This window comes from Suricata suricatta, chromosome 12 (genome assembly GCF_006229205.1).
Source record: "Suricata suricatta isolate VVHF042 chromosome 12, meerkat_22Aug2017_6uvM2_HiC, whole genome shotgun sequence".
NCBI lineage: Eukaryota > Metazoa > Chordata > Mammalia > Carnivora > Herpestidae > Suricata > Suricata suricatta.
Window position 1 is genome coordinate 20,504,450 of NC_043711.1, and position 14,246 is coordinate 20,518,695.

A 14,246-nucleotide genomic window follows, 5' to 3' on the forward strand; every position below is an offset into this window, starting at 1 on the left:
GGGGGCCGGGGGGCGGTGGGACGCTGACCCCGCCCCCTGCTGCTGCCAGTCTGCGCCCGGCGGCTGCGGCTGCAGCAACGGACCCGGGAACATGGCGGCGGCGGCCAGCAGCTTCGGGCCGGAGCGAGAGGCCGAGCCGGTCAAGGAGGCGCGCGTCGTGGGCTCTGAGCTTGTGGACACGTATACGGTGTGCTGGGGCGCTGGCGCCAGAACTAGGGATAGAGACTGGAACCCGGAGTCCGAGTCGTGAGGATTGAGGGGTATCTGGGCCCCTCCACCGGGGAGGAGGGGGTAGCGGGGGGCCCGATTCCAGGAGAGAAATCTGGGGAAGGGGTCTCGGTTCCACAGGTCCGGAAACATGGTCCTGGGTTGGGTCCCAGGGAAGGAGCTTGGGGAAGGGGTACTCTTTCGGAAAAAGAGGCTAGGGTTGGGAAGGATCTGGGGATAAAACGGGGCGGGGGGGGTTCTGCGGAAGACCGGAGTCTATATGAGGCGGAGGCCCTTCTAGTTCTTCTAGGCCTGGAGGGGCGCCGACCTGGGAGGACGTGACAGGGCCTTTGGAGGGGGCGGGGGAGAAAGGTTCTCGGATGGAACCACGGGAAAGGTTCGTGGGGTCCTGCAACCCATGAAGAAGAGGGAGCGGTGCCTTGATGGAGGGGGGGTGCTTGGGGTCGCAGTTGAGATTTTCTTTAAAAATGAGGGGGGATCTGGAGCCCCGAGGCCCTAGGGGTTCAGGCAGAGACCAGAATGGGGGAGGAGTGGGGCCGTGACACGGGGGAATTGAGGTGGCCCCTGTTGACTGAAACTATCAGACCCAGGAACCTCAGGGGTCTTCGTGGCTTTGGGGTGGGGAGGCGGGCTGTCTGGGCAGCAAGCCGCCCACACACTTCCAAGGCTGTGGGGGAGGTGGAGGAGAGAAAAGGGGGGTGGAGTTCCAGACTGTGATGGAGTTGGGAGGCTTTTCTGGGTCTGGATGAGGTTGGTCGCCAGGCTGCTGGACTGGCCCTGGGGTGAGGGCGTATTGAGCATCTCCCAGCCTCCTGTTCTTTGTTCCCTGAAGGTGGGAAGTAGTGGGGGTGGGAGGCTTTGGCCATGCCTTCACCCCACCCCTTTGGCCCTCATCCTAACCCTCCTGCTGAGGGTCATTTCTCTGGCTCTTTTTCCTTTCCTGGGCGGCTGGAGGGAGAGGGAGCTGCCAAGCTAGGAAGAGGGGCTGGGGGCGGATCCTGGAGCAACAGGCCAGCCCTGGAGAAATGGCTGCTCTTCCTTGGAGGCTTCAGTTGAGTTGATTATGTCTCCTCCCCCTTCCGTGCAAGCTGCAGAGAGGGTCAGGACACTGAGACCAGGGGGCCTCTCCAGGTGAGAGTTAAGGTCTCTGAGCGGATGGCTGGCTGGCCATCACCCCTCTGCAGCATTCAGCTGGGATGTCAGCTCCAAAAAGCTCTCATTATTCCTAGGGGTTAGGCATTCCTCTGCATGGATACCAGGGATCCAGGCCGACCCTACGGCTTGTCTCCAGCTGTGCTGAGTTGAATATTATTAACACACCTACGTTTGTTGAACATTTGTCAGGCCTTGTACAAAGCATTATTCGGTTGTTAAGCCCATTCGATTTTAAGATGGAGAAACTGAGGCTCAGAGAGAATTTAGGCTCCCAGTCACTTACATAAGCCACAGCGAGGAAATGGCAGAACCAAGTATTGAACTCAGGTCTTCCTTGACTCCAGGGCCCCATTCCCTTAACCGCTAAGCTATATTGCCTTCTGCTGGGTCTTGATTGTTCATCACTGCCCTTCCCCCACCCTCCCATCAGCTTCTTAGTACTTTGACTCCTGGCTTAGCAGCAGAAATCATAGTCATGAACCAGCTGAAAGCTTTGGGAAGGGACTTGCTTCTAGGATATAGTCAGGGCACCTGGAAAAATACACAGTAGTGAAGCTAGTCCCACCAGACCCCACCCTGTTCTGCCTCCCTTGGAAGGGGTGGCCTTGTCTGCAGCTCATGTTGGAGGCAGATGTAAAAAAAAAAAAAAAGAAAGAAAGAAAGAAAAAACAAAAAAACTAAGAGATAACTTGATAGGAGGGTCACCTTTTTTGCTCCTCACCGTTGGACAGAGCCACAGATCGATTCCATGTGCCTGCCAGCTGGTGCTAGGGCTGTGGAGGAGGTAGGGTCAGATGCAGAGGCTAACGGGCAAGGGCAGCCTAGCTTTGGTCTGGGTGTTAGGACCGTCTGGGTGGCCCGTAGCTATTGCTGAGGGGAGGACGAGGCCTTCCTTGTTGCAGGCCAGGCAAGGACTGTGGATTTTCCCTTGTAGGTTTACATCATCCAGGTCACTGTTGGCAGCCATGAATGGACAGTCAAGCACCGCTACAGCGATTTCTATGATCTGCACGAAAAGGTAACTCTTGGGAACTGGGGGTGTGTCTCAGGGCCTTGGGGGGCTTTTAGGCCAAATTCCCATTGTGTCACACATTACATTTATGGCAAAACTGGCTCCATGCCCATAATGTTTAGTTTCCCGGGGAGGAAACAGGTTTGAACTTGTTCCACCTGACTATAGCTATTCCAGAGCCTATATTTTAATATCTGGCTGTGATTCCATTTCTTTGTTTTTGAGAAGAGCCGCCTTTCTCTGGGTCATTTGCAACATGAGTGTTTTAGAGACATGGTACCACCCTGAACAGTTTTCATTCTGGTTTGGAAAAGATGATGGTTTTTCGGGGCCTGGAGGTATTTTCTGAATGTCTCCACGGTCTCCAGACAGAGCTCCTTGTCTGGGATTGTACTGGTATTTCTAATCCTAGTGGACTGATGAGGCCAAGTTCCAAGTGCATTAGTTTGGTCACTAATTCTGATAGTGCTTCCAGGACGGGTTTTGGGAGTTGTGACAGGCACCTGTCCTCAGCTACTTGCCTTGGTCCTGCACCTTTGCAGAACCTCTTGGTCTGTGGTTGACCATGCTTCTATTTTCTTACAGCTGGTTGCAGAAAGGAAAATTGATAAAAACCTACTTCCGCCCAAAAAGATAATTGGGAAAAACTCGAGGAGCTTGGTGGAAAAGAGAGAGAAGGATTTGGAGATCTACCTGCAGACGCTCCTGGCTACCTTCCCTGGCGTGGCCCCCAGCGTGCTGGCCCACTTCTTACATTTTCATTTCTATGTAAGTCCCTCCCAGGTTTCCCCCTGCAAGCCCACAACCACCACAGCTCGAGGCAGCAAACCAGCGATCAGTCTCGACTTCCAGGAGACGTGGGCTGGAGTTTGAGCCCGAGGTTAGAGGATGTAGGAACACCCCCCTGGGGGGGACAGGGTGTGGGCAGCAGCGTGTTTATTGACAGGTTTGCTCTAAATTAGACTGTAGCCACAGACAGGGTTTCCTTTACCACATGGCATTTTGTTGAGCAAAAACAGCCTGTGGGTGTTGAAGCTAGTTTTCCTTCCAAATGGATGGGGGCAGATTAGAAACAGCTGACACCTGGTACAGAGTGTCGTTTCATTGTTGGTTTACAGCTCAGGACCAAGGAATCAGTCTGTGTCGGCAGAATATTGCCATCTGAGGGCATCTTCAGGGTCCACGGTGCTGAGTGTCCGTAGATAGACTCTAGTATATGCCCTGGAGCAGCTCTGCACTCCCTTTGGAGAGAGGAACAACTTCCATGGGCTGCTGGTGACAGGACAAGTTGTCACACTTCATAGAGGGAAGTTTTAGCCATGTGAAACTCAGGCAGTGAAAACGCCTAACAAGTCCACTTCTGAGAGTTTATTCTAGTGGGAGAAAGTCAGGCAACTGTGAAAAGGATATAGGTATGGGATACCTGGGTGGCTCAATAGGTTGAGAGTCTGACTCTAGATTTCTGCTTAGGTCACAATCTAATTGTTTGTGGGTTCGAGCCCTGCGTCAGGCTCTGTGGTGGCAGTGTGGAGCCTGTTTGGGATTCTCTCTCTCTCCTCTCCTTCTTTCTGGCCCTCCTTAGCTCAGCTCTGTGTGTGTGTGTGTGTGCGCGCGCGCGCTCTCGCTCACTCGCTCGCTCTCTAAGTGAATTTAAAAAAAAAAAAAGGAAGAAAAGGATATAGGTACATTCCAAGATCGTAGCAAGATACTGAAGACTATCAAAAGTCTGGTGGAAGCATTTTTTTAAAATCAGAGGATACAACCACATAATTGGATATTCTGCTGGAGAATGATGGTGTGTGTAGCTGTGTATTTATTGATAAAGGAAAAAAGGAAAATAAGTATATTACTATATGAAATGAGGAGGCCATAAAATGGTCCTGTTTTTCTGAAAAGAAGTTTATGTGGGTGTATTTGTCCAGGAAAATTCTGAAAGATCATATACCACAATACTAGGAGTAATCTCTGGATGATAGGTTTTTGGATAATTGACATTTAATTGTTTTCTCTTTATGTAATGAAGATATGAAAGAATCCATTTCATTTTCAGGCTTATCTTTTAGGTAAGGGACCTGTGGGTTGTGGTCTTAAAGGCTCAAATAATGTTTAAAACAACTTTCTTGAAGTGCTTTCAGAGTAGCACAGTTGAACCTTTCTTGGAATGCTAGAAAGAACCTGGAAATTTGGTGATAATGCTGGTGTTGGGTCACTAAGCTTGGAGGGGCTGTGTGGAAAAAGGGTGACACTTACAGATGGTCTGTATCTATTATATATATGCTTTGGATTTTGTTCTGCATATACCAGCAGTGTATGTGGCTAGCAAGTTTCCTGTTGTGTGTATTTTTTTTTTTTATGTTTTCATTCCGTATGGAGAAATTTCCATTCCTTATGAGAGTTTTTTTTAGAGAAACTTTATTGGTTAGTATTTTAGGAAATGCTGTTCTTTGGTTAGCCATTAAAGGCTAAAACTGATAAGCAGCCCTTTAAAAGTATAATTCATCGCTTAAGACCTAGACCTTTGAGGAACAAGCTTTTTGGCTACCTCAGGTTTGCCCAGCTCTGAGCACGGAAAGGCCTGGGCTGCTCTTCTGAGATAGGTTTGCCTGAGGTGGGCCTGGGCTGACCCACCTCTGAGCTTCTGGTTTGAAGCATGCTCTGCTGTTTGGAACATATTGGACATGCTGAAACTACTGTTCTCAGAAGGGCCCCTGAGGGCGCCTCGGTGGCTCAGTCGGTTAAGTGTCTGACTTTGGCTCAGGTCATGATCTCCCAGTTGGTGAATTTGAGCCCCGTTTCAGGCTCTGTGCTGACAGCTCAGAGTGTGGAGCCTGCTTCAGATTCTGATCTCCCTTTCTCTCTCTCTGCCCCTTTCCCAATTTGCTCTCTTTCTCTCAAAAAATAAAAAATTACAAAAAATTAAAAAATAAAAAGAGAAGGGCCCCCGGGTTGCATACATGCAAGGATTTTAAAAAAGTAACTGACCCATCATTACCTTAAATCCTGGTTTCTCAGCCGTGGCACTGTTGACCTTCGGGGCTGGATGATTGTCATGAAGATTGTCCTGTGCACTGCTGAGGGGCATCTCTGGACTCTGCCCACTGGATGCCAGTAGCCACCCTGGGTTGTGACAACCAAAATGGCCTCACGCATTGGCAAATATTCCCCTGAGGGGCAAAATTGCACCTGATTGAAAACCACTAGATCTTCAAATGAGTTTGAACAAACAGGACCTGAAAGATTTGTCAGCCTTTTCGGTAGGCAGGAAGCTCTTGAGGGAATGTTTCTGCCAGCCTTTGTCTCTTCAGCGTCCTCTCTTTTTATTTTTTAAAGTTTTTTTTAATGTTTTATTTATTTTTTGAGACAGAGACAGAGCATGAGTGCGGAGGGGCAGAGAGAGAGACACACAGAATCAGAAGCAGGCTCCAGGCTCTGAGCTGCCAGCACAGAGCCTGACGTGGGGCTTGAACCCATGAACGTGAGATCATGACCTGAGCCTAAGTTGGAATCTTAACCGACTGAGCCACCAAGGCGCCCCAACGTCCTCTCTTTTTAAAAAAAATTTTTTTAATACTTTTTATTTATTTTTGAGAGACAGAGAGAGACAGTGCGAGCAGGGGAGGGTCAGAGAGAGAGGGAGATACAGAATCTGAAACAGGCTCCAGGCTCTGAGCTAGCTGTCAGCACAGAGCCCGACGCAGGGCTCGAACCCACGAACCGTGAGATCCTACCTGAGCCGAAGCCGGACGCTCAACCGACTGAACTACCCAGGCGCCCCTCTTCAGTGTCCTCTCAAATTGTTCTCAACATGTTCCACTTCATGTGGGGCTGACATTGGGCAGAGCGGGCTCAGGGAATCCTATTTGTCCCAAGCCTGGGTTTTTCTTCTTCTTTAAAATAGAATTCACATACCATAGAATTCACTCTTTTAAGTATACAATTCCCTGGTTTTAGTATATTCACATAGTTGTGCGGATATCACCACTGTCTAATTCCAGAACATTCATCATTCTGAAAAGGAACTGTGTACCCATCAGTAATCACTAATGTACTTTGTGAACCCATGGATTTGCCTATTCTGGACATTTCGTATAAATGGAATCATACAAATGTGGCCTTTGTAATGGGCTTCTTTTGCTTGCCATGCTTTCAGGGACCATTTGTATTGTACTCTGGTCCTTTCTTGGCTGAGTAATATTCTCCCGTTTAGATGCACGATGTTATCTGTGAGGCAACGGACATTTGGGTTTCCACTTTTTGGCTCTTTTGCTCCTGTGAACATTCACATAGAAGTTTTTTTTTTTAATTTTTTAAAAAATGTTTATTTTTGAGAGACAGAGCATGAGCAGGGGAAGGGCAGAGAGAGAAGGAGACACAGACTCTGAAGCAGGCTCCAGGCTCTGAGCTAGCAGTCAGCACAGAGCCCGACACAGGGCTCCAACCCATGAACTGCGAGATCATGACCTAAGCCGAAGTCGGATGCTTAACCAACAGAGCCACCCAGGCGTTCCTCATATAGAAATTTTTCCGTGGACCCTATGTTTTCCTTTCTGTTGGGGATGTATAAAGAGTGGCATTGCTGGGTCCTGTGGGAACTTTAACTTTTTGAGGCACTGCCCCAATTTTTCCATTTGACATTCCTATCAGCAGTGTACAGGCCCTCTTCCCCCACATCCTTGTCAGACTTGGTACTGTCCACTTTTATGAAAGCCATCTTAGTAGTTGTGAAGTGGCGCCTTGTTGTTTTGATTTGCATTTCCCTAATGAGGCTGCCTCTTTTCATATGCTTATTTGTCATTTGCATACCATCATTGGAGAAACATATTCAGATATCCTTGGCACTTTTTTATTTTTAATTAAATTTTTTTTAACGTTTGTTTATTTTTGATGTGGAGAGGGGGAGAGAGAGAGGGAGACACAATCCAAAGCAGGCTGCAGGCCCTGAGTTGTTGTCAGCACAGAGCCCCATGTGGGGCTCCAATCATGACCTGAGGGGGAAGTCAGACACCCAAACTGAGCCACCCAGGTGCCTCTCCTTGGCACTTTAAAAAATTAGGTTACTTGTGTTTTTGTGGTTGAGTTTTAGGAATTTTTAAATATATTCTAGATATTAGACATATCAGAAATGTGATATGTAAATATTATTCCCATTGTGTGAATTGTCTTTTCATTTTCTTGATTGTGACATGAAAGTTTTAGATTTTGATGAAGTTCATTTCATCCATTTTTTTCCTTTGGTCCTTTGTGTTTTTGGTGTCCTTAGAAAGCATTGCCTAATCCAAGGTTACAGAGCTTTACAGCTTTGTTTTCTTCTAAGAGTTTTATGGTTTTAACTCTTACATTTAGGTCTTTCATCCACCTTGAGTTAGTTTTGTTTATGGTGTGAGGTAAGGTTCCAACTTCATTCCTTTGCAGTGTGGATTTTGGCGGCAAGGCAAGAAAGCAGTGCATCTGTCCGTGGGCAACCCTGAGCTGGAGAATTGAGGGGCTGGGGCAGCCCAGCCCCCTGTGTGTTGCAGTGAGCGAGTGCGCCTCAGCACTGGGCTGGTTGCTGTGCAGTTTCTCTCCAGATAGCTGTGGCTCGGTACTCCTGGGACTCTCAGTGACAACCCTCATCCCAACACCCCCCGCCCCTGGCCCCAAGCAGAGGTTTTCTAAAACAAATTTTTTTTCTTAATGTTTTATTTATTTTTGATACAGAGAGAGAGAGAGAGAGCATGAGAGGGGGAGGGTCAGAGAGAGAAGGAGACACAGAACCAGAAGCAGGCTCCAGGCTCTGAGCTAGCTGTCAGCACAGAGCCTGACGCAGGGCTCGAACCCACGAACGTGAGATCTGATCTGAGCCGAAGTCGGAGGCTTAGCCGACTGAGCCACCCAGGCGCCCCAAGCAGAGGTTTTCAAATTCAGAGAAATGCAATCCCACAGAGAATTATAGCAAACCATTTTGAGGCAGGATGTCAGCCAGTGGACTTGGGAGGCAGGCCGCTTCCTGACCGTTTATTCTAAGTCAGTCATTTGACCTCTCCATGTCTCAGTCCTTCCTTTGTAATCTTAGGGGTGATGTCCCCCAAGCTTGAGAATTGGTGGAGACTGTGCAGTGAAGGTAAAGGGTCTGGAAGAGCGCGGAGCCAACGGGTGCTCACCAAGTGCCAGCCAGTACCGGCTGCCTTGGTCAGGAAGGGCACTCAGCTCTTGTCAAAGGTGGCATTTCTGTCATTTCTTATTTTAAAGCCAGTTGACTAGGAGAAAGGTGCTTTTTTAACATTTGCAATCAGGAGCTGTGATAGGACCGTTACCACCTTGACATCAGCCTTAGCCTCCGCATCCATCCTTTGTCTCAGTGGCAAGGTGCTGAGGCATGAGTGGTAGTAGATTTCTCTGCGGCGTCCTCACGGTCGTGGAGCTCTCCAGTAAATATTTAGCCTTGAAGGTCTCAGTGGGGAATTTTTACTTAAAGCTGAATTAATTGCACATAACATACCCGACTCTTGCTAGAATGCCTCTTCACTGTCATAAGAGCTATACAGGGCCCCTCAACCCTTAGCACGTGTGTGTGAACCACACAGTGACATGTGATGGAGTCCCTTGTTTGTGCCTCATTAACAAGCACTCTGTGCTCTGTCCAAGCAGAAGCGTCGCACTGGCCTGGGGTTATGCCTTGAGCATAACCCAGTGGGGTGCAGTGGGTCGTGGGCCTCCACATGCAGAGACAGAATGGTAGCCGGTGAGCTGCAGCCCGACTGGTTCATGGCACATTTGTGTGCACCAACATTTGATCCTGGTAGGCGGCTAATTGACTGGTCTAGAACCCATTTAGGGATGGATGTTAATGGTTTTTAAACATACCTAATATTACTGGAAAAATATTTGAGTTATAAAGAATGTCTCTTTTTTTTTTTTAATGCATTTCGGGGCGCCTGAATGGCTCAGTCAGTTAAGCGTCCAACTCTTTATCTCAGCTCAGGTCATGATCTCACATTTTGTGAGTTCGAGCCCTGTGTCAGACTCTGCACTAACAGCACAGAGCCTGCTTTGGATTCTGTCTCTCCCTCTCTGCCCCTCCCCACTCATACTCTCTGTCTCTCTCTCTTTCTCAAAATAAATAAGAGAACTTTAAAAAAGGCATCTCAATTCAGGTATTTGTGGCACCCCAAAGCACTTTAGGTTCCCTCCACCCAGATTGGGTGAGGTGTGTGAGAATCACCCTCAGGTGACCTAACAGAATTTGCAGTGGCTTAGATGGGGGCAGGGGGGCACTGACTCCCATCCCCACCTTCCCGCACCAGGCATAGGCCTGGCTCTGCTCACTTTTGCTCTGCACAGCCTAACCAGAACACTCTGAGGAGGCCAACAAAATGCTTCTCTTAGGAGACTTGAACTCTCAATTCAGGGGCTGAGACATTCCTTTGCTCTCTTGGAAGGTCTCCACAGGTGAAGATGAGCCTGGGAGAGGAAGTAGATAGTGTTGCAGCAGTGTGTACTTCCCGTGCCCCAAAGAGTGGGGAAGAAATTGTCACATAGTTTGCTGCTTAGATTGCTCCAAAATAAAAACCCTGCTCTCTGCTTAGCATGAGCCCTCAGCTCCCACTATCTCTTTCAGCTTTCTGTGTTTTCCGGAAATGCCAGCCTTGTCCCATTGGCAAGGTTGGCATTGAGGCCAGCTGCCCAAAGAAATGCAACATTGTTAGGTCCAGATGGAAGGCAGGGAGAGCCCTTTCCTGCAGGAGACCTTCTGGGGAGCCCCAGGGTCACTAGCCCAGGTCAGAGAGTTGCTGCTCAGGAACCTGCCTCTTTGAGGGCTCACCAGGTGACATGGCAGCAGACTGGGGAAGTGCTGGCTTAGAGACGGGCCACGGCTCTCAAAACTGTTGGCAAATGAGCCTTTGGATCATTCCAAGCTCTTCCTAATCTTCAGTTCTTCACAACAGTCAAGGAAACTATAATTGAGTTTAAGTTGTTGAAAAAGACTGCAGTTGAACTTCACCATGAATGGAGAGTCCCTCTCCTCCCTAGCTGGAGCCCTGTCCTGCTCAGAGCCTCTGTTGTCCTGACGGCCCCTTTCATCTGACCTTTCGTCAGCTGGGGCCGTGTTTGCTCATTTTTCTCCCTTGGGTTTTTGTCCATTTGTGATGCCAAAGGGAGTTATTCTCACAGTATATGTAAACTGAATTTTAAGCAGCTTAAAGAAATAAACACATTTTTTAAAGCCAGTATAAAGTACTGAAAGAAAAAAATTAGAGAAATATTTATATAGTCTTGGGGTTAGGGAAGAGCCCTGAAGTCACAAAGAAAAAGAATCACAGATTAAACAACTTTTATAAAATAGAAAAATCTCTGTGTCAGGAAAACTGCCACAAACAAAGGTAAAATGCGTGCACAACAGGGAGAAGATACTTACAGCATATAAACAACTTTAACTCCTCCATCATGTATGAAAGGTAAGGACACCGACAAACTACAGAGAAAAACAAGGAAAGAACACTCTGTCTCCTACAACATAGTGCCTATTGAGCCCCATAAATATGTGAATCAAATGTCCTGGTGGCAGAGATGTTCCCATGAGTTACAAAGGCAACTATGTGGCCTCCATCTGGGCCTGTTTACCAGAAGGGCTGTTGGCTGCCATCTGTCAATTTGTTCCAATTCTTACCTGCAGGATTTGCAGCTGGGGCGCCCGACCGTCCCCACGATTACACACAAAAGCACTGAGGAATTGGTGATGTACAGAGAGAGCCTTCAAGGCCAAGTGGCTTTGCTGCTTTCTGGTCAGTTTCTGTAAAATCGGAGAGTACAGCACCTCTCCACCTGAGTTTCCTCATCTGTGAAACAGAGTTCGAAATACCGTCTTCCTCACATGGGGCGTTGGGAAACCTGAGTGTGCCAGTATGTGGCAAGTGCTCGGGGTTCAGACCCCCGCACCCCAGCTGTTACGTGACGGAGGGCTTAGCCTGTCAGGCCTCATTAAAGAAGTCCTTTCCTGCCTCTTGTGTATAACTTGGGGCCAGGTGGACTGGTGCGGGGCTTGACGGATGAGTGCAGAAAGAAGGCAAGTGCTCACTCAAAATATGAAAGAAAGTAGAAACAGTCCCTCCCAGAAGAAAGAGGACTTCCTCGCTGTCACACCCTCTCCCAAGGTCTTCTGGGGCCGGTTTTGGGAGCTGCTGGCTTCCCAGCTGGGTGTCTGCATAACCAGGCTTTGCCAGCTTCCTGGGCCTTGTGTGTCAGCCAGGGCCGGTACGTGCTGACTGTCACCACAATAGTTTGCTTTCCGTTCTGCCTTTGAGGTGATATTCCAAATATCCATAGAACTGGAGATACATAGTTTCCCTTCCTGGGCACTTTGACTTCAGTTTACTTTCTCTTTTGTTGTATATCATTTCTATTTGTTGCATTAACTTTCTAAAGAGCTGACGTTGCAGCCACAGAGGTGGGTAGATAGCAGGGGATGTGCTCGTCCCAGTGACAGAGGGCAGGGAGACTTCCTGACTGTGGGTTCTGTTTTCTCTGCAGGAGATAAATGGCATCACTGCAGCCCTGGCTGAGGAGCTCTTTGAAAAAGGTATGTGACTAGGAGTCCCTGAAATCCTGGGTGTAACTCGCCTAGCCCTATTAGGCCTCTGGGGACCCAGGGTGCCACAGAATTCCATCCGCATCTGTTGTGCTGGGCTGATGAGTCCCAGCCAGGGGCCACCTCCCTGGGGTTGCCCAAATCCCTGGACCTGGTCCACAGCTGAGCCTGCCTGCCTCCCTGCCCTGTGGGTAGCCAGGTCTGAGAAGCTGTGGCCCTTGACCTTGGTAATCTTGAGTCCCTGTGTTGGGAATCTAGTCCAGAACCCTGAGGTGGAGTTCTGGAAGGTGGGTGAACGCTGCCCTCTTACACCTGGTTTTTCCTTTGAAAGAGTTTAGATGTCAAACCGAGGCCAACTCTGGGTTGTGGCCCTGCCAGAGAGCATAGTAACAGTAGCTGCTGTACATGAGTGTTTCCTGTATACTTCAGCCCCGTATTGGACATCTCACTGCCTGCCTTCCAGGAGGTACAGATGAGGACACTGAGGATGAGAGGCCCAGGAGCCTGCTTGAGGATACATGGCCGGGAGGAGCAGAGCAAGGACCACGAGCCAGTCTATCTGGTTGAGAACCCCGCCTGCTCACAGGTCCTACACTGGGCTGGCATCTTGGGCCTCACCTGACCTCAGAGTGTCTGCATATTAGAGGCTGTAGCGTTGAGTCTGGTGCCCAAATGCCACCTCACATCAGCTTTTTCCCATCTCAGTGCCTCAGATTTTGACTTGGCCTCACCTCATGGAGGCTCTCCAGCCACACATTCTCATGGCCTTTCCTTTGCAGTCACGTGTCCTGGGTCTGCCCTGTGCCCACATGAGCTCAGGGCCATAGCTTTGTCCTGAGGGTGCTTGCCGAGTGCTCGTTAACTGTTGGCCAGGTGGGCAGGTGCCCTGGCTGCACAGGGGCTGGCGCTGGATGCTTACCCTGTGGGGCATGGCTGTTGCAGGAGAACAGCTCCTGGGGGCCGGCGAGGTCTTTGCCATCGGGCCCCTGCAGCTCTATGCGGTCACCGAGCAGCTACAGCAGGGAAAGCCCACGTGTGCCAGTGGGGACGCCAAGACTGACCTTGGGCACATCCTGGACTTCACCTGTCGCCTTAAGTACCTTAAGGTAAAGCTGTGGCAGCTTGGTAATGGAGAGCCACTCCGTTGTGGCACGTAGCCCGTTTGGGACCTAAAAGCTCATTGGCTGGCAGTATGTGTGAAGGTGGCTGAATGGGCCCTGGGAGAAGGAAGGCATGTTCTTTGGTGTTCTTAACACTGTGCTTCTGGCTGTGAGCACCAGGGGGCAGTTGTGACCCAATGCCCCCTCGCTCAAAACCTTGGCTTTAGCCTGCTTTGTTGACCATGCACGTGGTGAGTGGAGGTGCATGCCTGCTGCTAGTCAGGTTCGCCAGCTGCTGCGGCACTGCCCCATGGATGTGGCCAGGGAGCAGTTGCAGCAGCATCCCTAATCCAAGCCCTCTCTCTGGCCACAGGTTTCTGGCACAGAAGGACCTTTTGGGACCAGCAACATTCAAGAGCAGCTTCTGCCTTTTGATCTGTCAATATTTAAGTCTCTTCATCAGGTGGAGGTAAGGCACAGGAGCCCGGGAGTGTAGGCAGGGCCCAGCTCTCACCGGTGTGGTCTTGCTTCTGACTATCTGGAGCTGCAGAGTGTATGGATTTACCTGTAAGGCAGTTTTCGAAGTCGGTATGTGGCAGACTCTTGTCTAGAGAAGTCTGGCCCATCTGAAGGTAGAGAGAGTGGGGCCTCCAGTGCCCCCGGCTGGTCTGCATGTCTCCACTCTGGGCACAGGCAGCATTTAGACAGGACGGTATCAGTGGTTAGCTCCCTCCTCCCATTGCTGAAACTCAAGCGCTGGGGGGCACCCTGAGCTGGCTGAGCCGGCTCCAAGTCCGTGCCTTCTAGGACAGGTTGGCAGAGGGCTCTCTGCTCTCTGGTGTACCCAGGCCTGACACTTTGTATCACTCACTACTAAACTCTTGGGCTCACAATGCAAATTTTGTTAACATTGTTTTAATGAGAGGGGACCCAGTAACAAATTAAAAAAATGCTTCAAAGCATCTGTTTCTTGAGCATGGCTTTTGCTTTTAGCCCTGTGCCCTGATGTACACATCTTGATGGAAGCTTCCCAAAAGCCCTGTGAAATGGGCACTTTTATTCCCATTTTACAGTTGAGGAAACAGGGTTAGGGAAGTAAGGAGGTTTCGCCAGGACCACACAGTTAATGAAGCTGGAATCTGAATCCAGCCAAGTCTAACTCCAAAGCCTCTGCTACCCATTGGAC

General features: G+C 49.5%; 1 protein-coding gene across 2 annotated transcripts in view; it reads left to right on the top strand.

Annotated features, from left to right (window-relative positions):
- Positions 1-6: 6 nt before the first annotated feature.
- Positions 7-14,246, top strand: part of NISCH (nischarin) — a 33,840-nt gene continuing 19,600 nt past the window's right edge. Inside the window, exons 1-6 of one of the 2 annotated variants that reach the window (XM_029916360.1) lie at positions 7-187; positions 2,318-2,401; positions 2,981-3,163; positions 11,903-11,951; positions 12,903-13,066; positions 13,434-13,529. In XM_029916360.1, coding sequence (XP_029772220.1) covers positions 92-187; positions 2,318-2,401; positions 2,981-3,163; positions 11,903-11,951; positions 12,903-13,066; positions 13,434-13,529 — 672 coding nt within the window. In that variant the 5' untranslated portion in view covers positions 7-91. The remainder of the gene's footprint in view (positions 188-2,317; positions 2,402-2,980; positions 3,164-11,902; positions 11,952-12,902; positions 13,067-13,433; positions 13,530-14,246) is intronic. The other variant, XM_029916358.1, reaches the window with a different exon arrangement.